The following is a 25,619-nucleotide window of genomic DNA, read 5'->3' as shown; positions in this document are numbered from 1 at the left end:
TTATTAATTTTATGTCCACATTTTGGAAGTGTCTCCCATCCATGCAGTGCAAAGCAGGTTGCAGTTGTTAATCTGCACCATTCCCTGGTGAAGTCCTACACACATCCTGACGATTCCTGGTGCCCACCCAGAAGAGATGGTGTTGGGAGGGGATTTAACAGAGCGCCCTGGTGCTGCTGAGAATCCGTGGCAGAACAGGCAACAGCACACAGGAACCTGACTCATGCAACAGTGCTAGAAGGAATGAACTGCATCTCTTCTGAGGGTTTTCCCAGGTTTGGAAAGCTGTTGGAATGCTGGCTGCAAACAGTACATTTGTATGCAGGCAGTAGGCACTAACTCAAAACACGAAGGTAATGAACTTGAAACTGGGTCCTGGCGCACAGCGAGGAGCGTGGAGGGAGCACTGGGAACTTGAGCTAAATCAAAGGCAGGGTAATTTCTCATGCAGCATTCAGCAGGCCGTTCAAACTCAGATTATCTTTTGGCAGGTGGGAATAACGCTTTTTCCCTGTCTCTGCAGGAAGGCTGTGAGGTAGCAAAAGTACATGCAGAAGGCTTTGTCTATGCAAGAGCTCAGCTGTTTTTTCACACTCTATTAGTAGCTGTTTGAGTGACAGATACAACCTTTCCTTCAGGTCTTTTCTGACAGCTCTGGACCCTTGTGGTTATGAGAACACTGCTATTACAAAATGGAAATAGTTGGGTTGCTTTTGTGCATGTTGCATGGGTACACACACAGTGTTGCTGAAGACACAGAGTTTAAACTCTTGTAATCCTGATTTGTCCTCCCCAGCAACTGATTTTTCTGAAGACACAAAGGTTTTTGATTCTGGTTCCCTGTACATTTATTGTCTATCTCAGGTCATGGCATTCCTGTAGGCTCTCAGCACCTCCTTAGTGGGAGGCAGAGTCCACTAATTTTTTCAGATGGGAATTTCAGGCAGGCAAAGCCAAAGATGACTGGCCTGTTGTCAGACATAAAAACTTCTCGGAGTAAGAACCTGAGGGCACTCTCCAAATTTCCAGGCTGGTGCCTGAGCTGCTTGTCCAGGCTCAGTGTTATCTTTTGCTGCTGTTCTGATCCCATCTGGCTGTCAGCTGTACCAGCCAGTGCTCCGTGGGTATTTATGCTGCTGCCAGTTCTCATGTCTCAATTGGGAGTCATTCAATGCGGGTGACTGAGATTCCTGGAGAGGAAGAATTTGAAGTATCCCAGACAATGGTATAGCTGACATAGTTTTTGTCGTAAGGCTATGTTTTAGTATTAATTTTAAGGATTGTTGACACACATGAGTTTTTCTTGGGCTTCAGGGTCTGTGGTTTCAGCCATAAAATAGGTCAGAGGCACAACAGTCTTGGTATCAGAGTTTAATATCCTTCTCTTGTAAAAAAATAGAATAAATGGGAGGAGAAGCATATGTTTTAAAATTTCCAGTGATGGTGAGATTCTAAGAAAGAGGCAGCACAATATTTTTCATTATGCATTTGGCATTTTTGAAGAAAGATTCCTGGTAAAGCCTGACTGCAAGTCAAGAGAGTCAACACCTGAGCCAGAGAAGGAAAAGGGGCACGTCTCCCGTAGTAAAAAACTTGATTGCATGTTCTCTTACTCTCAATTACCCTAATTTGAAGTGGGGAGCTAATGAATATTGCTAAATGGTTTGAAACAAACAGCGGCACTGTGGACAAAAAATAGTCATTATGAGCTGCAGTGTATCAACCACAGTGAATTTTTCACAGATTTGTAGGTTTTAATGCTGGGGTGGCTGGTCTGGCTGTTTGCTCAGTGTAGGGGAGAGGACCTTACCCAGTAATTTCCAACGAGGTCAGTAACTTCTATTGGTACCACTGCACACCTTTTAAAATCCCATCACAATAATTAGAAATTACCTCATCCCTAGACTGTGCTTTCCAATTGTCAATTAAAATATTACTTCTCATTGTAAGAGTGCTTCTGTTAAAAGAGCAGTCAGCTGTCAGCAATGTTGTCCCTTTTTGCAAGATATCAGGATTGAAATCCTTCTCACCTTAGTGTTGGGAAGTGAAGCAGGGCAAGCTGCAGGCTCCCACATGGGAGGTGACCCTGCATGGAAGTACAGAGCAGCCAGGCCTGTCTGTGTCTGTGTTTGTGTGTCTGAGATGCTGTGGATGTGAGATGCTGTGAGGTGGATGTGCTCTGCAGCCTTATTGCTTGCTTAGAAATGCACCTGGTGTGATGGAGCCTTGATTTGGGGTGTGGGAGGGGTGCTTTGGAGTGTGCCAGGTGTGCACTAGGGCAGGAAAAGGGATAAAGTATCTCCTGTTTTCTTATGTTTTTCCATTGATGATCTGGAGCTCTCAGGTACCTCACTGTGATGTGCCTGAGTGGTCAGAGATATCCATCAGGAATCAGTGGAGGATTATTCTGAGTTCTCTTTCATTTAATGAATGCCTTTGTTGTTGATTTAGGACTGAGTACTTTAATGAACTTTTCAGAAAGTCCTCAAATTTGGCATTTCTCTGGAAATGTCAGAGATGAATCTCGTGAAGCTAGAAATAGGGAGAGCAAAGTGTAATTATATCCTAGGAAAATACAAGGCCACAGAGGGAAAAAATAATCCAAAACTTCATTTCAGAGGAAAAAAAAACAGGTGAGAAAAGAGTTCTCATGATCTGCAAGGATTGAAAGAAATGAATTTAACTGAACGTGAAAAACTAATATGAATTGGAAGAAAATTCATTTTTCTGTGAATATGCAGCAAAGATGGCGGTAATTTCTGCTATGTATGTGTACCTAAAGTGCTTTCTTGAGTCTGGGCTGAAGTGGAAGAAGCAAGCAAGGTGGGAAAGGAACATGGTTTCACTGGACTGCATGATTTTGCAATGTCTAATTTTGGACACTTGTTTCTGAAAAGTCTTGCCTGTAGCCTGGCACACATCAAACTGGTTCTGTCAGAAGCACTTTTCAGCCTCAAAGTTTGTTCCCAGGCCGAAGAGCTGGCACGGCATTTACTGCAAAACCCAAACAAATAGCAGCAAGTTTCTGACCTCAGGCTTGCCTCTTGCTGCTAATCTGATTCCTTTTAAGGGTAGGAGCTGGTGGTTAACATGATTTCTAGTGAAACCCTGCTTGCAGCTGAATATGAGAGTGTTGGGTTTTGCTGGGGCTGTTGATAAAAATGTCATGGCCACACACCCATATCCAGTTTCTAGGAAAATCTTCCAATGTGTCTTTTGCATTCTTTATATTGTCATATGGCTGACCATCACTGGCATGCCTTCCTAAGATTATGTTCATGTCCAATAAGAGCATGAAATTTAACTCTCTCATGGGTCCCTACCAGTTCATCATGACCCCTAGCTTGGCTCCATCTGCTTTATCCCTTCCTGTCTAAAACGCCTTTATCACAAAGAGGAGCTCTTGCCTATGAACAGTGTCACAAACCCCGATTCTGAGGAATCCCTGAGCAGCTCCCCGCTGTGATCCAGCCCCAAGAAGTGGAGATGTCCTCTCAAAAAATAGCAGGAGTCTGCAGCAGACTTGGTCTTGCTCCTGCAAACGCTGCGGAGGGGGTTGTTTTTCTTGCCTGTCACGTGGCAGCCAAACAGAGTTTGTAATACAGAAATGAAAAGAGAAAAAACTGCCTAATCTTCTAATAAAATGTAGTCACCTCGAGGGAGGAGAGCGGCTTAATGTAGCAGTCCTACAGGCCTCAGTCAGGGAATAATTTTAAAGGAATATGTAAATATTGCAGCTTTTCTGCATTTTGCTTTCTGACTTGCTCTGAGGGAATACTTTCTGCCAATATATGTGGAATGATTGCTTTTATTCCCCCAGAGACCAGTGGGTTTGTGTTAATGGGCAGGCTATGAAGCCTGGCATGTTAGAGGACAGGGGAGGAGGTTTTATGCTGGTGCTGCAGTGTGTTCATAGAATCACAGAACCACAGGATCATAGGATATGTTGGGTTGGAAGGGACCCATCAGGCTCATCAAATCCAACTCCTGGCCCTGCACAGGACACCCCAAGAATCACATCATTGTCCAAACAATTCTTTAATTCTTGGCTTGGTGTTGTTACCACCATTTCCACCAGGCAGTACGTCATGGTTCTCTTAGGTGTTTGCTATCTAAATGCATTTAACTGTCCTTAAAATGTCTTTTGGTAAGTATTTGTTCCATAAAGTCTCCAGTGGAGGTATGTTGTTTGGTTTGTGATTGGCTACACAGCACTGGATTGGTTACACAATATTTTTGTGCTTCCTGAGGGCTGGAGGAACACAGAGCTGCCTCTGGGGTGGATATTGGCCCATATGAATGTAAAATTTGGTTTCCTTGACTGACATTTACTTTCTGAGAACTCTGTTGCCCGTCAAACTCAATTGCTCAAAGGCCTGTGGGAAACCAGTGGTGGTATGTGGCCTCAGCAAATTCATTTTTAAAAATGTGAACCAATGTTCACTGGAGGAAAAATGAAGCATTTCTGCATTATTTGGCTGCAGTGAGTCTTACTAGCTCATTTGATCCTCCTTCTTTTTCTGTCATCAGATTTTCATGACAAAGTTATATATATATGGTATTGCAATTCCCGAGCTCCCCAGAAAGATCTTTAATCATCTAGACCATATAAGCAATGAACACTTCAGGCAAAAGCAAAGCTATTAATTTTGCACTTCAAAGTCACAGTTTTTTCCCCCTACAAAGTGTATCTTATAGAGCTGCCACTCTCCATCCTCATTCTCAGTCTATCCATACCTCTGGTGCTCTGCTCACCCAAATCACCGAAATGTTCTTTATTCAAAATGTGTGCAGAACCTGCCATCAGCCCTGGACAGGATCCCCTCCTGTCACCCCTGCTGGAAGGAGGTGCTGGCTTCCCTCAGGGGCACTCAGAGCCTTCTGCGTGGTTGCTGTGAGCCTCCCAAGGGAGCTCCCCTGGGAGCAGCAGTTCCCCTTGTGCCTGTGTTAGTCCCAGGCTTCCCAGGAGGCAGTGATGCCAGCAGGGAAGCTGCTCTGGAGTACCTGCCATTGCTGTGTGTCAGGCTCTCTGCTATGCTACGCTGACTTTTTGAGCTCTGAATTTCTGCCTTCTTTGGCCATTTGCAGTCCAGTCAAGCATGGTCTCATTCCTGTGAACACACAGTGCTTTTGTTCTTTGGGGTTTGGGTCTTCCTAATTCCTTGGCCTCAGTGATGTTTCATGGAAAAGTGTTTGAAGAGGGATTGTGCAGGAATCTTCTTACCGATTCCCTTCTAACAGTGTGAAATTTTATTAGCACTGAATTTACTTGAGTATTGTCTTGCCCACATATTCTGGAAGAGGAAACCACTTGGTTGATCCTTGTCCTCTAGGTCAGCCATTATTTTAAACCTCTCCCTCAATTTCTCCCTCAAATTTCTCTTAGCCTGCTCTTCTGTCCCACTGTGCTGTTCGTGGAGAAGAACTCAGAGGCATGACCTTGTCTCAGTTCAATACTTTATTAGTTTTGGCATTCTATGTATTTTTAAATATAGGTTTTCCTTTTATAGGATTAAGTATTTCTGCTTTAAAGGCTAGTTGAAACACGTTCCTCTGTCTTCCTATCTCAGGCTCAGCAGCTGATCAGCACAAGACTGTAGATCAGAACTGACTTCTGGCTCCTTCAGACATCAGCTAGAGGAGGAAATGGTTTGAGGTGTGCTGACCAAGGAGATAACTGGGGTTGGCATTTCTGTCAAATGTTGGTTCCAGCTGTTGCTGGAGAATTCACAGTTCTGAGAGTCTGAGCAGTCCCAGCAGGTAGAATTGGAGAGGAGAGGGGCAAGAACAGAATGAAAAACTCTTGTGTTTCCTCTCTTCTCTCCTCTCTCAGAGCATTGTCTTTGCAATGCTGCCATTTAAAGATTGAGTACCTATCCAAGGACTGAATTTAATATGTAATGTTGGTTCAATTTGCTATTGTGGGATTGTCTACCCCTCCATCAGGTACAAAGCAATACATACTAAGTCTGTCTGAAAGGACAGGTCAGCCTGTAGTAAATGTGCTCCTACCATGGTGTGACAGCCTGGCCAGCCCTGACAGCGGGTTCCAAGAATCACAACTTTATGGTCTGTCAGCTAGTGCAAACATCCATCCATCAAATATCCCCCACTTGTTATACCTAGAAGACAGAACCATGGAGGCATTAAGAAATGGATGGCAGAGGGAAATTATTTGCTTTGATACATTCAATCTCTAGGATGAGAGAGAGCTGGGATGGTTGTACTCCCCTGGTCTCAAAGATCACCAAAACCCCACCCGTGAATGTGGATCACAGAACTCTGAGACAGCATGGAGGAGATCTTTGTCCTCGTATTTTCAGCTCTACCTTGCCCTCCAGCAGAGACTGTAGCTCAGAGTTTTTAAAGTTTGGGCTATTGCTTGTTCCAAACCACAAACAGTTTATTAAACAAGATCTGTGTTCGTGCCTGAGTGGCTTTGCTAAACATTAATGTCACTCAGTAGCCAAGTGTTCCACGGGGAGTGCTCCTGACTTCCCCATTGCCTGTCTCTCACAGCAAGGTGGCACCCTAAGGGACAGGCATGCTCAGGGCTGTACACATCCCAGTTAAAAACCCAGGGTTTGCAGGACCAATCCTGCCTTCCTGCTGCACTGTGGGGCTGTGGCTGCTCAGGTGGCATCCCCACTCCTGAGCTGGAAACCCGCAAACCACAGCTCCTTAACCTTAAAGGGTGCCTGTAGTTTCTAATGCAGTTAAAGGTCCTGTCCCAGTGTCCTCATTGAATTATGGATTCATTCTTTATGTCCCCTCTCAGGCTGCTTGCTGGGACCCGGTACTTTACTGGTCTCCAGCTTCCCAGCCTGCAGAGTCCCACGGGATGGGAGACTGTGCGCAGAAAATGAAGAAGGGCACTTCCTTTGAGTGCCCTTCAGAGGATGCAAGGCCAGAAGGAGGGAGCATGTGAAAGCTGGAAAGTGGGAGAGCAAAGGATAAATTTCAGAGGAAGGACATAACTGAGGGGAGAAAAGGAATGTCTTTGGGCTGGGCAAACACATCTTGAGAGATTTGAGTACTCAAAGGATCCCTGCAGAGATGGTTAGCAGTGGATTCTCTCAAGACCTTGTCTCTTAAAAAGACTTCAGGGCTCGGTTACTGCATGGACAAGCAATCAGATGCATGGGGGACAGGTTTTGCTTCCCTCTTCCTGCTGAGTTGGCTTCACATCACAGGTGTCCTCTCTGGGTACAGAGGTGTGCTGGGATATGCAAGGAGATGAAGAGAGAAAGCATTTGCAAGAGGATGGAAGCTCTGCTCCATGGCCAGCTCCTCCTTCCTTGCTAATGCAGAGGCAGGCAGGGGAGCTGGGGGGGTTCCTGTTAACCAGTCAATCAATCATTTTCCTATGTTTATTATTTATCCCCCTGGCCAAACCCTCCCCTCATTCCTGCCACTCTGGGCAATGGGAATTTTCATGATCTCTGAGCAGCAGAGGCTGGCGGGCAGCCTGAGCCCTGCTAGCAGCTCATTCTCAGCCATGTGAGAGGAGAAACATCCACAAGGAGAGATGGAGTTAGAACTTTATTAGGAGAAACCTGGACACGACTGACTAAAATATCATGTTAAGGAAAACACACACAGTCTTTTCAGGATTAAAAAATACAAATATATAAAAACTTACAAACGAAAACATGGTTTCCCCCATCTGAGTGTGAATGTGTATTTAAATGTACAGGGAGCTGTACCAAAGCTGTGTATCAGGAGCAGGGATTCACTTTCAGTGGCCCTAGGAGAGGGAATGGCTCAGTCCCCTCATCAGCTGGTCCCAGGCCTTTTGCTTGTGCAGTCCAGTGTTGGGAAGCTGTGGCCTGTGTCTGAAAGGGCAGTGCAGGGTAAACAACAGGGAGCAGCTTGGCTCTGTTTAGCAGATCTTTAACAGAGGGATGTCAGCTCTGCACTGAGGAAATGTATCTGGAGTGGGAGCTGCCTGCAGACCTCACCCACCAGACCCACAGTGCATCCCCAGGGGCTACAGCGGTGGAAAGACCCAGTCCATGGGTGAGTTCTAGCACCGTGTGTGCTAGGGATGGAGTGGAGAGGATGCCTGGGGGCAGAGCAGAGACTTGCTGTGGGGACAAATAACTTGACCTGTGCTGGCTGGCAAGCTTGAGAGAGCAGGCAGGAGCTGAATGATGTGCAGGACCTGAGCAGGACTCTCTGCTTGCAGAGGATGCTGAAGTGTTTCGGTGGGTTGGTGAGAAGACACAGGCTGTACCTCTTCTGCAGATAAACAGAGGATGCTTTTCTCTCAAGTGGGCAGCTGGCAGCACCCTTTCAGCAGAATTCAGATTGCTGGAAAGATGAGTTTCAAAGAGGGGAAAACCACTTTGTTTCTACATGATACTCGTGAGATATCTGTTCTCACAGGAGAGTCTCTATTTCTGGTAATGGATGTCTTGCTTAGGATTGATGACATAAGTATCTTGGGAAAATTACCCAGTCTTCATCAACTGGTCATCTAAGTGATTTCCCTTGGGCCAGTCTGCTGTGCTGACTTAGGAATGAGGAAGGGATTCCAATGTTAGACATGAGGCAGCTGTGCACTGGGGACCACAGATGTCCTTATTTATGGGGTGGAGTTGTTACACACAGTGTCAAAAAATTCAAGTAGGATTCATTGTGTAGGTAAACTGGTAAAAAATACCTGGGCTCAGGTAGAGGAAGGGAGGGTTAGAAAGAGCCAAAATGAAGCAGATGAGAAAATCTCTCTTTCAGAAAGCCAACTGGTGTGTTTCTGCTCCCTGCAGGTGAGAGAAGCTTCTGCTCAGTGTAACTGCCAAGCTGATGTTGCAAGTGTTGAATAGAGACCACAGAAGATGTAGAGGTCCAGTCAGTCTGTTGAATACAGTGTCACAGTGGATATCCACTGGGCAGGAGTCTGCTGGTCTGTGCTCTACCAGGCTAAGGGTGGGGGGTCTCTAGTCCCTGTGGGTCCCATGGTGAAAATGCAGCTGAGGGCTTCTTATCCCAAGACTGATGTCTCTCTTCAGTGCCTGTGGCTGCCCCTGCCTTGGCTGTGAAAGGTGCTGTCTGGACAGGACAGAGAGGATATTAAAGCAGGGAGGTTAGGGGAGAGAGTTTGGAGTCCACTTTGCAGAAGTTTTCTGAGCGCTGGGACAGCTCTTTCTCCTCGTCCCTGCTGGAGACAGGTCACACAGACAAGTCATCCGACCTTGCCTTGCTGCTGGCACGGCTGGCCTTGCTGAGCCGGCGTTTCTCGTTGAAGTAGCTCTCGGGGAAGGCAGGTGCTGCACACTCGCTGGCCACCTCTGGACTCTCCACGTAGCTGGACTTGATGAAGGGCCCTTCCCCAGCAGCATCCTCCTGGCTGTGCACCCTCTCGGTGGCGAAGTTGGCGGTGTTCTGCTGCGAGGCCATCTTGTTGCTGAAGGGGCTGATGAACTTCCCGTTGGGACTTGACAAGCACTGGTTAAAATCCGGCGGCGGGGTGTACATCTGTGCCCTCTCCGCCTGCGGGGCAGACTCCAGCCTGCCGGGGGCTGTGCTGGGGCTGGCTTTGTAGGACCGGGAGCACCTCTCCTTGGCTTTCTTCCAGCCCAGGTGGTACAGCTCGGCCAGGCTGAGGAAGAGGGAGAGCACTGCCACAGCCAGCATGAAGACGATGAAGACGTTCTTCTCCGTGGGGCGGGACACGTAGCAGTTGACAGGGTGGGGGCACGGCGCCCGCTGGCAGATGTACAGGGTCTCCAGGAAGATCCCGTACAGGACGTACTGCCCCACAATGAAGGCCACTTCCATGGCAGTTCGAATCAAAATGCTGTAGACGTAGGTGTTCAGCAGGCTGCCCCTGAGTATGATTTGGCCTCCTGCTTCATCCCAGCCGGACAGCTTAGTCTCCTTCTCTGCCACGGAGCACTTCTGCTGGTAGTATGTGTCAGCACCGTTTTTGTTCTCTCGGGCCTCCATTTCTGCCTCCTTCATCTTCCTCTTCTCCTCCATGCGCACCGTGTGCATGGCGTGGCCCATGTACACCAGGGACGGGGTGGAGACGAAGATGATCTGGAGGACCCAGAAGCGGACGTGGGAGATGGGGAAGGCCTTGTCGTAGCAGACGTTCTCGCAGCCGGGCTGCTGGGTGTCACACATGAAGTCAGACTGCTCGTCCCCCCAGGAGGACTCCGCGGCCGTTCCCAGCACCAGCATCCGGAAGATGAAGAGCACAGTCAGCCAGACTTTCCCCACCACTGTGGAGTGTTTGTGGACCTTCTCGAGGAAGTCGCCCAGGAAACTCCACTCCCCCATTTCTGCTCACCAGGAGGGGTGGGAAGTCTTGAGAGCTGAGCACAAGCCTCTGTTGAGAGAAAACAGAGAGTGGTTCTAAGGAGGGTTAGGAAATGCCCAGCTGGTAATGGATGGAGTGAAATAGATTTTTTTGTTTTGTGTCAGAGGAAATGTTTTCATTTGACCTGAAATGAATGAGGTCTGGTTTGCTGAAAACTGTGTTCCACATCCTCTGGAAACCTTGTGTTGTTTTGGGGATTTCTTTTTCTTTTTAAATTCAGCTACTGAAACAAAAAGTGATCTTTTTTTTTACATAACTCATCTACAGCCTGCTAAATGAGTTCCCAAAACCTTGAGGGTGAGCCAGATTTATTTTTTATTCAGAGTCCTTTCACTGTGATCTGCATATTGCATCCTCAGTGGGCTGGGAAGTTAAAGCAGCATTCACCTGTCTGTAGACTGCACTCTGGGAAATCCTTAGTGGGCTGATCCCCTGGGAGATAAGAGTTGCCTCTGTGTGTAATACCTGCACAACACCTGGAATGTGAAGTGTGTGCAGCTCTGGGTTTCCTTCATGAACTCAGTGCCACCACTGAAGCACAGAGAAATAATCTCTGTTGCCCACCTGCTCCCTATCCGTAGGTTTGCTTTGGTTTTGCAGTGTTTTCAGCTGCAAGTTTCATTTACAAGCTGAAAATGTTTAGGGGAGTGTAAAGACTTTGGTGGGCTGTGCCGGTTCTGGAAACCTAATCTGCTGCCACACTGTCATGCCTCTCTGAGAGGGAACTGCTGCAAAATCTAAATGGTGGGTCTTGCTCCTTCTGCTTTTCTTAAAGTATGAGGAAAAATTCACAGTTCAAATGAAACAGACAAAGAAAAAAGCCTCCTTTGAAGTGCCTCCCAAGGACTAGCAACTCCTGGGAAGTGCTGTTGGTAGGTGGTCTGATGACAGGGAAGGTTTGCTGGGCTGGGAGTAAGATTGCAAAGTGGAAATGAAGGAGGGACTGTTTCAGTTTTGTTTCTGACTCTGACTGACTGTTTCTGGCCAAGTCACTTAACCTGATGGATAAAAAGAGAGCCATGGGTTTAGTCCATCGTTTGTGGGGCTCTGTGGGAGTGCTTGAGCAATCATTTGATCCATTTATGCTCACCATACTTACCTTGCCAGGGCACTGCAAAGCTCTCCCTGGTGAGAGTTAAGGGCTGGGTGCTATAAAGTGTGCACTATTACCTTGGAGCTAATGTCCTCCCACAGTAATTCTTTTGGAAAATAGCACTTTAATAAGTTAATGTAAAAATAATCATCATAATGAAATATTAAACGCACTAGTCAAGGTAAATCCCAAAGCCACAGGGACTAAATTGTTAACTCTCCTTTATTGTTCCTTGTCCTGTCTTTAGGAGCCAATTATTTTTATAGTGCAAAGAACATTTGTGGAGAGCAGACACTGTTAAAAGCTGAAAATTTACTGTAGCAATATTGTGTGGATTTCCTGTGAGCAAAAGCTGGAGAACAGAAACACTTGTTGAGGGAAAAATATCCCCTCCTCTAGTTATGTGAGTGATATAATTTAATGTAGCAGCACACACCATAATTCATCCCATCCTTTGTTCCTGTGCTGCGTCCAGCTGCGAGGATGGATGGGACAAAGATCAAAAGCTGAATCTTCAAATTCCTGGTGCTGCTGAGGGCTGCCCTGGGGAAGGTGAGGGTTGCCCAGGAAAGGAGACAGGGCAGTAGTCACTTGCTACCCCACCACCTGTCAGAAGCCATGTGAGCAGGGAGAAGGGACAGACAGGAAGAAAAGGATGGGGTTTGGCTCTTTCCTGCCCTAGCAGGCATGCTGCAATCATCCTGATGGAGATCCTGGTGCCTGCTTGGCATATGCAGAAGCTTTGGTCTGCTGCCAGCCCAGAGCTGGAGGAGCAGTAACACAGAAAATCAGCTGGTCCTTCTGACTCCTCTCGTCTGCACTGGTGGAACCTGGTGAATGTGTGGGTCTGCCTTACCTTCTGAGATGGCTTTGGTGCAGTTACTGCATTCTGGAGAAATTAGCATCTGGCTTCATTCCAGGAGCACCAGGGGATTAAACACAGGCAGATAAATCAGTGATGGGAAATATTTACAGACTGTGGCACTGAGATCAGCATGTTTGCTTTTTCCCCCCAGAGTGCAGACAAGGCAAGCAGCTGCCTACAGCTCAGTGTTACGTGTGTCCAACATCACTGTGCTGTAGCACAACTGTATGTCTGGAGTATTCCTTACAAAGCAGCATTTTTCCAGGTGAATTTATGTTGTTTACACATGCCTTTTCTTGTTTCACCTTGCTTGGTGGTGTAAATATGAGCACAGTTCTCCCTGGCTGTGCAAAGGCTTTTTTTACTTACTGCCACAGGGAAGTACAATCACAAACTGAGTCCCTCTTCCCATCCATTCTACTGTGTGCAGGTTGTTTGGGGTTTTACAACAGCTTGCTTTCCCCAGGGAAGGCTACTAAGCCTAGACACTTGCAAATTGTAAAAATCAGGATGTGCAGGACACAAAGTAAAGCAAACATAAGCGCAAGAGGAATCCGGAAATAAAAAATGTTAACAGATGCAAGAAGAACAGCAATTTACCTGTCTCACACATGCACAGAATATTTCAAGAGGCTGTAAATCAGAAGGATCTGAGGCTGGTAGTCTTGAGGCTTAGGCTAGATAATAGGGACATTTCCTCTGCGCTCCCCTGCACAGACTGTCTAAAGGAGGTTCTCCCTGGAGGTGCCTCCTGATCATCCTGCTAGAGAGCTGAGGTGGCTGCTGCAGGGGCGTAGGTGGCCACAGGGGAGCAGATTTTGGAAACCAAGAGAAGGAGTTTCCCTCCTAGAGCAGCATTTTTTGCTTAGACATTTGATACTTACTAGCGAGCTATTTTTGCAGCGCCAGACCAAGGGTCTTTGAGAGCATCCAGTTCTCTGCTGCCAGCAAGAAAAGGATTGTCACCTCCTGACAGCTTTTCCTGGCTATGCAGAGCTGCCCCTGACCTAGCCTTTCTCCTCATAGCTTTACTATTCTTGGGAATTTTCCATATAGCTCTTTTTCCTCAGTCCCAGACTACTGTTGCCCTCACATGCTTTGACCTCTCAGCGTCTGAGCATCTGCAGCCTTTTATATTCCCAGTTTGGGCTCAGTTGGACAAATCTTGTCCTACTCTGGTGCGACTGGGCAAAAAACACCTCTGGGTATTTTTGTGGGGTCTCAGCACCTGGTAGAAGACAGTCTTGGCAGCAGGGTCATGCATATTCACGTGCAGTCGTGGGCTGTGCCACCGCCCTTCCCTGCTTTTTCCTGGCAGCTTTCTGCTGGATCCCACGGGAGCTGGGCGCCGTCACGGGACCCTGGCACCGGGAGAAGCGTGTGTGACACAGAGCAGTGCAGCTTGGCACAAACCCAGCGCCGTGGCCAGCCAGTTCAATCATCACCTGGAGCGCCACTGAAGCTGGGGAAAGCTGAGCATCACCCCACAGGCCAAGCACGGAGTCTGCTCAGCTCCGGGCTGCCTTGTGACTGCCAAATTCCACGATAAAAATACCCCAGTGGGGACAGCACCTGCCAGCACGCCAGGCTGGCTCGCCAGCCACGGGCTGCTCCCTGCCATTCCTTTTTTGCACTACCTTTATCTGCGGGAGGGGAAGTGTCTGTTGCCCCCTGAGCAGTTTTGCCCATCCTCTTGGCAATGCCACGTGCTCTGAAGGACAGGCGAGCATTTCACATCACTGCTGCTCGCTCATTCTGGTTGGAGCTAGCCAGGGCTCTGATGAACAGCCAGCAAATCCACACCAGAGAGCCAGGAGGGCTGTTCCTGTGCAATCAACTTTATATGAGTTTATTTCCCTGGGGGTCACTAGGAAGAAAGTTTTCCCCTCTTTAGAAGACAGGCTAGACTATCAGCAGTGATATAAATAGCTGAGCTCAACACTTCAAGCTAGCTTTTCCCACAAGGAAGGTGACAGGAGGTCGCCATCTCTGCAGGATGTTTCTAAAATAAAGTGGAGAGTCTGATTATAACACTGTTTCTGCTCTCCCTTGCTGGGCTCACCTCTTCCTCGTGGCAGATGCCAGGGGCACCTGGAGAGGCTCTCCAAGGAAGGCTCCTTTGTGTGAGGCAATCACAGCTCCCAGGCAGAGGGAAAGTATCAGATTCAAAGTCATTGCTTTTTTGCCCAGTCTCTGTGATTTGCTCAATCAGGTACAAATGTGTGTCTCTGGGAATTAATGAGATTTCACAACGAATTGGAGGGCCCAGGATGTTTTAAGAAGCTCACATTCCAAACACGTGGCTGTTTGTGGATGCCATGCAAGAAGTGCATCCCCTCCAAGCTACTGAATGAGGAGGCAGCTGTCCCCTCTGGGCACTGGGCACTGACATTGCAGTGGGGCATCCAGGCTGGCTGGGGCATGGTCAGTGCTTAGGAATTGCTCGTGGCTGTCCTCCCTCCAGCTGTGTTTTCTCACAGGGCCAGGCCAGCACGTGGCACAACAGATCATGGTGGGTGAGTGGGCAGAGGGCTTTGCCCTGTGCTGACACCTGGCCGAACCCAGACAGGAGTGGGGCCCACAGTGCCAAACTGTGCCCTCACAGCTGTGGCACTTGGGAAGGACACTTCAAGCACTGGAGTTTGGATAATGCTGCTTTACTTTAGGATCTCCAGCCCCTGGTTAGTAGCCTCAGCATCCCCTGCAGTGCAGGTGTTGTCACCTCTGTCTTGCAGACGGTGATCACTGGGGTACAGAAGGGACAAACTGCTTGTTTGAGGTCACTGTGTTAGAGACAGTTTGGGGACACAGCTTAGAGGTTGTGACTTGCAAGACTGTGTCTTTTTTTCTACACAGCACTGCCTTTTAAACCTCATGACAGCAACACAACACTGCTTCTGCTGCACATCCGCTTCTACAGACCACAGCCCTTCTCTCCTCTGCCCTCAGACAACCCTGACTTGGTTCCCTGAGAGAAAACCCTGTCCTGCTGCCCTTCTATAGCTGGTACAGCTGGCAGAACCAGAGGTGTTTTGTTTTATTTTGTTTGGTTTTGTTTTGCATTGTGGGGCCATGTGGCTTACAACATTAAACGAAATCCACTCTGCAGAGTGGGTGCAGTGCTTTGGATCACAGAGGATTTGTGATGCTAAAGCCCACCTCAGCAGGTATATTTTTGTTCAGAGTTTACATTCAGGCATTGGCTCCTTCCTATGGATGTACAATGGACAAGCAACAACCTATTAGGCATTTTTGTCCAAACACCATCTCTTTGGCTTCATATATGTACACATATGCTTATGATAAGTTTCTGCCTGAACCAAGCCAGTTCTTTAGCCAAATTTGTAACTCTCATCTGCTCATGAACCTAGAATAAATAGCTTTGTACTTATGCATTTTAAGAAAAATAATTGACATGTTTGCATAGGTTCCATTCTGGTTCCTTGGGTTTGAAGTCCTGTGTTGGCCAGTATCAGAGTGACTTTGACTCTAGAGCTGAAATGTCATGGGAGAAGAAGAGCTCTGTGTTAACAGCTCTTGTTCTACAAGACAGACATCCAATGTTTCTTATCTTTCTGCTCCTCCCAAGTTCACTGCAATTTCTGGAAGGGTCATGCTGTTATCCAGACCACTGGCCCTACTTGTAGTTGCAGACAGCTTGTTATTCTTGATGAGGTGTGCTTTCCCCCTCCTCTCCAAATGTGGAAAATCTCAGAGTTCACGAAAAAGAGAGTGGGTGAGAAGATAAGGGAGTTGAATGACCTGTCACCTCCTGCACACACAGGCACACAACCCTGACGCACACAGGGACACAGACAGAGGGGAATCACTCAGCACCTCCAAGTGTGTACATCAGGGATGTGTTACACACACAGATGATAATAATATGTAGAATATTTTCATCTGAAGTGATGGTGGAAGCTGCAGACTCCCAGTCAGTTGAATTTTTATTAGTTGTCTGTCCAGAACATCTAACGCTATTCCTCTCTGTGTGCTTTCATATATATCAATATTAGGGCCAAGCTCTGCCTGGTGTAATCTCAGGAGACCAAGAACAGAAGAGACCTTGAACTCAGATGAGTCAAGCTGAGGGATGAATTTATCCCACTATCTTTGAAAAGCTGGCAAATAGTTAAATGATAGTGGTATCCAGGCTTACATTTAAAAAGCAGGGAGCATCTTCTAATTCTCTTGGGATTCTGAATTTGCAGATGATACTAAATTGGGCAAAACAGAGGTGAGGAGATAGGCAAAGAGGGCATAGGGAGCTCTGGAAAACAAAAACAAGCTGAGAAATTTGGGGGCTGCTGTAGTAAAAGCTGTCCCTGAGCTCTGCTGAGAGAAGCTGATCTCAAGCACTGCCCAGTTTGTGGGGAAGGCTGGCGTAAGGAGATGTGCAGGGATGGCTGGCCTCACACTGGGCACAATATACCAGCAATTAAACCTGCCCATGTGATTTTAGGCTTGTTCACAGACTGCATGAGATGCAACCTGTTATAGAGTTGTCAGACTTTGCCCATCCTTTCTTCCTTCCTCTCACCCCAGTATCTCCCTGCCTATCAATTCCCTGTGGTTTCCCTACAGTTAAGCTCCCCCAGAGAGTGTTGCCTCAGTTTTTTGGCAGTTTTCACCAGCTAACTCTATACAGCACCCAAATTGCTAATTCTTTCAGCCTTAGAAAGGAGACATTTTCAGCGACTATCTATTTCCTACTTATTACTACCTTGTCAAATCTCATTTCTTCCTTCTTTCCAAAAATCTGTAGGATTCTTTTCACACTCCAGCCTCATTGCTGTATCCCTGCCTCAGTCTGGCTATGTGAGTGGATTATTTTTTGTACTCAGTGTATGCACCATATATATATATGCACGAAAACACACCCCCCTTTGAAACCAACTAATACTAAATTGGCAAAGCCCAGCAGTAGGGAGTTAGGAAATGCTGGGGTTACTGTTCTCAGTAATCTTAATTCAATCTCTTTGTGCCTGTGCCTCTTAGAGTCCTTAACCACATCCTCACGTTGTCACCTCGTTCTTTGCACAGGATGTCTGCCTTGTTCTGTGCCAGCCTGTCGGGGGCTTTCTTGAACAGCAGCTATTCAATGTTTTGTTTTCTCCTCATTGTTCAGTGGGTGGCCTGTGCCTCATTTACTGTACATTATTCAAGTCCAGCTCTAAAGGCAGAATTATTAGTTTCCTCATGGGTTTTCCTACGGCTTTCATCATAACAGTATCTGATCGCTTCACAATTATAAATCTACTTACTTTCATTACCACCCAGAGGTGAGGAGATGGTATTAGATCAGCTGTGCAGCTGAGGGACTAAGGCAGTGAGAGATTAAGATAAAAACTGTTCATTAATTTTGGAAGCTCCTTGGTGATGTGGTTAATCTGTTGGTGCTTTTTTCCAAGTGTATTTAGCAGTGTGTAATGTGTATTCAAAGCAGAGCTTTGTCTCTTTATGCTGGAGTGGGAGAGTTTATCACTTCCACCAGTTGCACCACATGTAGAAGTCAGATACCCAAAAGATAAGAAATGGGTATTTGTGGGGATATGTGGCTTAAGTGATTTACCTCATTATGACAGAGGAAATTGGAGTAAGAAGCAAGAATTAACCCCGGTCCTCTTGGATAGCTTTATCTGATTACAAACTGGAGACAGTTTTTTCCCATCCCACTATTCCCTCCTTTCTTCACCAGACATCTGAGTGCAGCAGAAGACCCTGGAGCTCTGCAGGTGTCACCCTTGCCAGACTGCTTCACTTTCCAAGACACCCTGTGCCCTGACCAAGGCATCTGTCAGCTTTTCTGCTTCTAAGGGAGAGCAGTTTCATATGGAAATTCTCAGCCACTCTCAAAGCATGACCATAATGACATAAAGAATGGAGAAAGGCAGAAATATAAATGCAAACCCCGTGGTTCTTACATTAAAACCCCCTGACCCCTCTTCAAAGATACACAAGAGAGACTTAAAAGCGTGCTCTTTGCTCATTGCATGCTGCATGGCATGAATATTTCTTTGTTTCAGGGAAGAGCTAGCATGCTGAGTATTGTTCACAGACATCTCTCTGTTGCTTATCAATAGCAGTAAAATTGATCTCCCCCCAAATACTGAAGTCTTTCTGTTGTCTTCTGGGAATTATTTCTAATTTTAAGCCTCTATCCTTGCGCCTCACACAACAGCACCCAAAGCGTGAAGCAGTCTCCAAACTGTGCTCCCTAATAGCATAGGGTAGTGCTGAATTACTCGTTCCTCCTTGTCTATTTTCAATGCTGCAAGATAAGTCAGAAAGTGGGCAAATGTGTGCAGAATGTGTGAGATCTGTCTGAAGGTCAAAAGAAGAGAGGCTAAGGTATGAAATTCTGTGTTTTCTGTCAGAGCTTAAATTTTTAATGCCCATATAATACTAAAAATATTGTGATAATATATACCGTTGAGTGGGAAAAAAAAAACCAACAACAACCAACACCAAATACTTATAGTAACAGGAATGCTTAACATAGTTCCCAAGCGACAAGAGCCTGAGGAGTATTTTAAACTCTGAAGCCCTAGGAATTCTCCTAAAGTATTGCTCTGCTCCCAAGGAAAAGGAACAAAGTTAGAAATGTGTGCTTTTCTCAGAGTAGATTTTGAAAATAGCAGCAAATGCAGATTTTTTTTGGCTCCTGATACAAATGCTGAATACTGTGAGGTTTCTGAATAACTGTTTAAGCTGCTCCTAGCTGCACACACGTATGGACACACATGCTACATGCATGAAGTTCTTTAAAGAGAGGAACACACAGGCAGCAGTAGGGGAAAACTTTCCTCCACAATGCTTCACCACGGAATTTTGATAAGTTTATTATCGTGGAGGGAGAGTTCAATGCTTAAGGCTCATTCAGCACAGGACTTTTTTAGCTGAGGTTTGTCCAGAAAAGCGACTTATATGATCATCTAAAGGTTCTTATGGCACTTGAGGGACAGGGGCATTGCCTCAGTTTACCTGAGTTGTTAAAACCAGAATGCCACAAAGCTCCTTAGACATGACAAATGGGCAGCCAAAAGACCCTTCAGGAAATCAAAGGAGCCACCACAGACCTGAAGTGGGTGTATTCCAGGGGGACCATATTCTCAACGTGGGCTACTCTTTGAACAAGCAATGTTAAACTATGGAAATGTAATTGCATAACTATTCCAAGTACAAAAAGCGGGGAGAAAGTTAGGAAGGCAAATAAAAAGAAGCTGCTGGTGTGAGAGAGGACATTTGTCCCTCCAGGTCTGCGTGGCTCCTCGCTGAGGCTGCCACGGGCAGAGTGGGGATGGAGGAGAAAGGCATTCATTCCTTGGCGGCGTGCACAGAACGTGTGACTGCCAGATACCAGCAAGGCACTTCCCTGCACTGGAGCTGCATTCCCAGGCTCCATGTCACAGAGCAGCCAGGACACAGTACTCTCAAGGAAAAGAAACTGCAGTATTTTGAAAGCATCCTGCACACTTCAGAATATAGGCGGTTCATGCAGACACTTGATAAAGAGTTTACACCCCGAGAGCCTCTCCTAGGTAAGAGTTCCCTTCACCACTGTCCCCCAAGCAGCTTGGCAGCATGTTGAAATAGGATCTGACAGAAATGGCAATTTGCACTTTATACTGTCTGAGGGAGGATGTTTGGGGCACTTATCATGCTTTCCTATACATTGGAATCTATTGGTATCCATGCTCATCACAGAGAAGTTACTTCTTAATTCTGTAGCTGCCTGTGGTAAAACAATTTAATTTTTAAAATGTCCCAAGCCCACCATGTTACTAGTGGGAATGTTTTGAAGAGAAAATGAAAGAAAAAGTAAATTTCTTAAGTAATTTTTTTGCTATCTTTTTCATGCCTCTTCAAATCCCTTTTCCCCCTCATGCTGTTTTCCCCTTGAGTGTAATAACTTGATCTACCATCGGCACTTCTGCAGTTCTATTATTTCCCCCTCTTGGTTGCTTACCTGATTTCCAGTGTCTTGTCTTCAGTCTCCTTTCCTAGATTTAGCACTTGCCCCTTTTGTAGTGAAGTCGAACTCCTTGTTCTCCTCTGTTGCTTCGTTTTATTCCTTTAATATGGTTCTCTCTCTCTCTCTTCCTCTCTTTTTCTCCACCCCCTTTCTGTGTCACTTTCTGTCTTCCCCACTGCCTCTCCGCCTTTCCCCCTCTTCTTTCTTCACCTACTTTTCTTGTCTCTCCCACCCCCTCCAGACTAATCTTTCTATTTTCAAACCTGGTTTCCTGGTTTTTTTCCTTTAAAGACCATGGATCTCATTCCTCCCTCTCCATTCTCAGCCTCTCCCTGTGCCACCCTCCTCATGCCGGCAGGATGCATTCGCTGCCGGCTTTGCGCAGTTCCTTCCAGCCACTGCTCCTACTGCTCCTTTGCACATCTTCCCACAAATAACACTCTAAGCCTTCCCCAAATGAAAAGAGACAGCCTTGCCCCACAGTTACACCAGCCAGACCCTGGAAAGGTTTTTCCAGACAAGACAAAAGACAATTAAACTGACAAAGGACGTATTTCTGACTTGTTCAAGTTTAATCTGGCAAAGCAGAGCTCATGTGGAGCAGGGTCTTCCACCTCTTCACATCACACAGAACTTGCTCTGCTGGCTTGGACCAGGGGCCCAGCACATCTGCAGCCTTGTCCTAAAGGACACCAAATGCTTCCCAGAGACTTGTTACATGCCCCCTTACTGATAAGTAGAGAATAATCTGCCTGTCAAGAGAGGTGTTTTTTGTCACACCACCCTACCACCACCTCCCCGCACACACAGTCAGACTCATGAGCGTTTGGGTGTCTCTTGAAAGTGTTTTTGATGTATCAAGTCTCTGAAGGTCTTGTATTTCATGTGTGTGTCAAGCTGAGCCTCTGATTCCTGCACATCAGGAATGGCCCAGCGAGGAGGCAGAATCAGAGATGCCTTCTGGCTTTGATAAAGGTCTCAAAGAATCAGTGACAGGAGAGTGAGATTTGCACAGAAGACTCAGCTGACCTGAGAACCAACTTGCTGCACACAAGCTTTGGTGGTTATCCCTCCAGCAATCCTTCCCAGGCTAGATATCTCCACCCAGAGCATTCCTGGTGGTCTCTATGTATCAGTGAGTGCAGATCATGAAACAAAAACTGTCCAGGGACTAAGACACAACACTGGGCAACTCTTCTAATAATTTTTCTCCAGCTAATTTAATACCTCCTTTAATCACAAGATTGAAAGCCAGTCTACAAAGGGACACTTCTGTGCAGAGGCTATCTCTGGAAGCATGTCCTGTGTGGACATTGTCACTCTGAAGTTAGGAGTGCAATTCTTTTCCAGGAGGGCTGTATCCTCACTGATGGTTAGTGCAGGATGCAGGACAAAGAGTGCACAGTAAATTCCCACAGCAGCTCAGTAACCTCCTGGTATGGGGACATGTATAGTCACCTGCTGCTTCATTTCTAACTTTATTGAAAGCCCTTCTGTGGCTTTTAAGAAAATGGAAATGTTTCTGAAGTGGTTTCTCCCTCTCCTGTGTGGCAGTTGTGTATCTGCAATGGAAATTCATGGGAAGGAGAATATCATTCCAGCTTTTTGTCTTTGTAGAGTAATTTCCACGAAGCATTATTATGTAAACCCATGTTGATTTTATGCCAGTGAGATTGTCAAGGAATTCATCATAGAAGTGTCCAAAAAAAAGGTGTTAATAATACAGGTCCAGCTCACAGATGGCTTTGGGATGGGCTAGAGATAAGGCTTGTCAAGTGTTTTTCACATGCTGTAGAGAGACAGGTCCTGTGAGAGAGCTGTCTGAACTGCACTCACCTCCCTGCGTGCCTGACACTTTGCTGCACACTCAGGGTGATCAGGTCTGATTCTCCCTGCTCACTCCTTTGTGTTTCCTGCCCAAGGGTTGTTCCTGAGTGGCATACAGAGCTAATCCTGAGTCCAGCAGATACAGTCTGGTTCTGCTGAATGAGGGAGGGGAGAAGGCTTCTGTCCAACACATGCATGATGCACGGGAGGTACCTGTTGAGAGCTCTTTCTGCTTGGTGCTAGTGGTAACTATTTGGATTTTGATGCATGAAAAGCAAATGGTAGAAGGCAGACAGGGAGGCAAAACACAGAAAGTGAAGTGGAGATGTTGTACAGATACTTCAGCCAGCCCCTCAATGTGTCATCCCTTCTCCACTGCACCCTCTTCAAGAGAAAACAGAGGAGTCCTGGCAGCTTCTCCACCCCATCAGCTAGAAAAATAGCTGGTTTGCTCAATCTTTAGCAGGGAAGAAGAATTTTGACTCCCCTCCCCAAGAGCCTGTTATGCAAAACTTGTCTGACTTAAGTGAGGAGAGCAAGTGCAAGAGAATGCTGCCCCAGACAGTGGGAATGAGGAGAACAGCTGACAGCTTGCCATGCTAAGCTTGCAGATCACAGCAGTTCATGATGCTGTGCAATGCATTTTGAAGGAAAGCAGAAATAAAACCGGGAGGGAAAGGGAAAATAAAACAACATGTACTATCTTTTGAACAAAACTTAACAGCTTTCTTGGATTAGGATTCCCGACCCCTTAGGTAAAAGAATCAGAGCAGCCCTTATCTACCTGGAGTTCAGTAAACCATATGATATGGTGTCCCAGAAGAAGCAAATTAGTGTAGAAGATTCAGCTGAAGAAGACAGGGATTATTAAATAAATCCTCAAGTGGGTAAGAGACTGACAGAATTGATACACCAGTTCCTTAATAGGTTGAAGGAAAATTATCTGTAAGGCTGCTTAAAGATTGCTCTTAGGACTGATCTTTTTTTTAATATTTTTGTTAATTACCTTGGCACAGAATGTAGAAACACTAATGAAATCTGCTGGTGAAACCAAGCTGGGAGGTATCATGAGGGCAGAGGTGGATCCCAGCACTGCCAGGGCTGAAGGCTCTTTGTGACTGGAGTGATCAAGGTGAGGTTAAATGGGAGAGTGCAAAGTCACACACTAGGAACTTGTTTGAAGACTAACAGGAATCTCCATCTTCCAGGAAAAAGAGATGGAGAAAGATGGGGAAAGTTCATGGCTCAAAGGAGGAGGAACCAGCAATGCTACGTGGGGGTGAAAAAGGCAAGCAAATGTTGAGGATGTTGCAGTAGTTCCAGTTGCAGTGAGTGGAAGTAATGTCATCCAAGAGGATGAGACTTCTCCAAAATAGTGTCTGCAGTGCTGCTTCCCCACATGCAAGGAGGATATCCAGCCTGGAGCAGGTGCAGAGGAAGGCAGTGGGGTGGTCAGAGGGATGGAAGGTGTCTCAGCCAGCAGCGTTTACTTATCGGTCACAGCAGTGACTGCACAGAGATATTTGAGCTGATTTGAAAAGAGATGTGCTACCAGTTTGAGCTTTTCAGCATTAATTATTTTGCACTGAATTTCATGCTAGTGCAGCTACACAAAGTAATTAAACCACGGTGTGATATGCCTGCAGGGTGAATACTATAAGGGAGCTTAGTTACTTAGTCTGGCAGAACAAAGGTTAAGAGAGGAGAGATTTGCTGCCTATAAATACTTTTAGGGGTTGGGGGTTGGGAAAGTAAGTGCTCAGGAGAGAGCAGAGCTACATAAGCTAAAGGACAATGTGGCACAAGAATAAATAGATATAAATTGGCCATGAATGAATTTAGGTTGGAAATCAGAAGGTTTCTAAGCAACAGAGCAGGCAAGGAGGTGCTGGAACAGCATTTTAGAAGCACAAGTTAGGGTGGAAACCTAATGAGATTTAGGACAGAGTTTAGTAAGTTTAGAAAAGGCCATTTGGTTTGTACTTGCCCGTTATTCAAAGGGATTGAACCTGATAAGCCAAGAGGTCCCTTTTTCCTTCTATTTCCTGTACTGGCCTTAGTGCCTTATCAGATCTGCACTCTTGCAAACAAAAGGCAGGTAAATCTGAAGCAGAGTTTGTGTGATGAGTTTTTCAGCATTTATCCCATGGGTATTTAATGGAGGGATTCACTCTGTGCCTGAGATTTAAACAAACAAAAAGAGCAAGCCACGACGATGCATGGAGCAGGTCTGCAGAAATGCAGTAGTACAGATGAGAGCCCACATATGAAAGAGTTTCTTTCCAGCCTTGCTGGAAGGCTGTTTCAAATGCAGCTGGATGCTCTCTTGAGACGTGATAACTGCAAGAGATTGTCTGAAGGACTTTTGTCCTTGAGGAGGATGTCAGGTTTACTGTATTGGGAAATTTAAGAAAAAAAACACCACCCAACAGTGGTTGAGTTCATCTCTGCTGCCTGGCCACAGCACTGTGCTTTGGTTCTTCATAATGTTCCATGCTGGACAGGCACCTCTCTAAAGCACCTTAGTACCTTCTCCAAAGTACCTTCCTGATGAACATTTTATCTCAAATCCCCATGCACGGATATGATTGAAAGAGAAGGCCAGGGAGGGAAATTCTCTGTTATACATTAGACCTCTGGAGACAATTTGAAGGCATCCTCCAGCAGGAGGCAAATTCCCAAGGACATGCTGGGCCCAAGGGAAGAGGAGTAGCAAAGGCCCCTGAATAAGAACAGTTTTATAGTAAACATTTAGTAAAATTCCCAAATTATTCCGTATGGATGGATGTTTTCATATTCCCAACCCAGAGTACCATACCAGCACAGAGTGAGAAAAGAGAAAACAAGAAACAGCCAGTTGAGAAATGTCACTCTGTGTCAGACTCCTTTTCCACTAAAGTTTTCAGCAAGAAAAACTGGAAGAGGTTTTCGTCTCACTGAGGAGAAATTGCCATCTATCCCAAAGTAAATGCTCAGCTGTCAACTTTATGTTACTGGAGACAAAGTATGGCCCTCTCACCCCTCCTGCCTCCACTTCTCAACTCTGCAGCATCTCTGAGTATTTGAGAAGTGCTTTGCAGATGATAATGAAATTGCAGCTCCTATAAACACCCTCCGTGTTTTACAGGTGGAGGAACCAGACCGTGGAGAGCATAAAGGATTTGTCCAAAGGATCAGCAAGTCATTTTAAAGCAAGGAGTCCCCATCTGCCTAGCCATTCATCTTGTCCTGCAAACTTCCAGCTGGATGAACTACTGCTTGACAGAAATATGTGTGTATACATACAAAGAAGAAAAGAAAGAACAGACCTTTACCTCTTTTTTGCTGAGCCTGCACAGGTAGAGAGAGGAGCAGGTAAAGTTGACTGAAGGATGGGTGAGCTTTAGCACAGCACTTGCTGGAGCCCACCTCTGTGCCAGCTCCCAGAAGAGATCCTGAAGAGTCTGAGGGAGGACACAGGCTGAGCAAGCCCCCGTCAGCTGCCAGGAGCTCAGCCTGTGCCTGACACTGTCTCACTGGCTGGAGATCCCCTCCA

At 46.3% G+C, this 25,619-nt stretch overlaps 1 protein-coding gene across 3 annotated transcripts; it reads right to left on the bottom strand.

Moving 5' to 3' along the window:
* Positions 1-7,509: 7,509 nt before the first annotated feature.
* GJA5 (gap junction protein alpha 5) lies at positions 7,510-25,538 on the bottom strand. Of its 3 annotated transcripts, none has more exons than XM_064411000.1 (2): positions 25,393-25,531; positions 7,510-10,333 (listed from the first exon to the last, which is right to left on the bottom strand). In XM_064411000.1, exon 2 carries the CDS (start codon positions 10,282-10,284, stop codon positions 9,172-9,174), a length of 1,113 nt encoding a protein of 370 aa, XP_064267070.1. In that variant the 5' UTR covers positions 10,285-10,333; positions 25,393-25,531; the 3' UTR covers positions 7,510-9,171. The 3 variants fall into 3 exon arrangements, with proteins under 3 accessions (XP_064267070.1, XP_064267069.1, XP_064267068.1); XM_064410999.1 differs by having other exon boundaries at positions 7,511-10,333; positions 25,399-25,538; XM_064410998.1 differs by lacking the exon at positions 25,393-25,531 and adding an exon at positions 20,252-20,477 and having other exon boundaries at positions 7,511-10,333.
* Between the last annotated feature and the right edge of the window lie 81 nt (positions 25,539-25,619).

This window comes from Passer domesticus, chromosome 2 (genome assembly GCF_036417665.1).
Source record: "Passer domesticus isolate bPasDom1 chromosome 2, bPasDom1.hap1, whole genome shotgun sequence".
In the NCBI taxonomy this organism is placed as follows: Eukaryota; Metazoa; Chordata; class Aves; order Passeriformes; family Passeridae; genus Passer; species Passer domesticus.
Note: the sequence above shows the minus strand (reverse complement) of the source record. Positions and strands in the feature narration are given on the sequence as shown.

Coding starts and splice junctions, on each gene's coding strand:
- GJA5 (XM_064410999.1), bottom strand. CDS start 10,284: ATGGGGGAGTGGAGTTTCCTGGGCGACTTCCTCGAGAAGGTCCACAAA.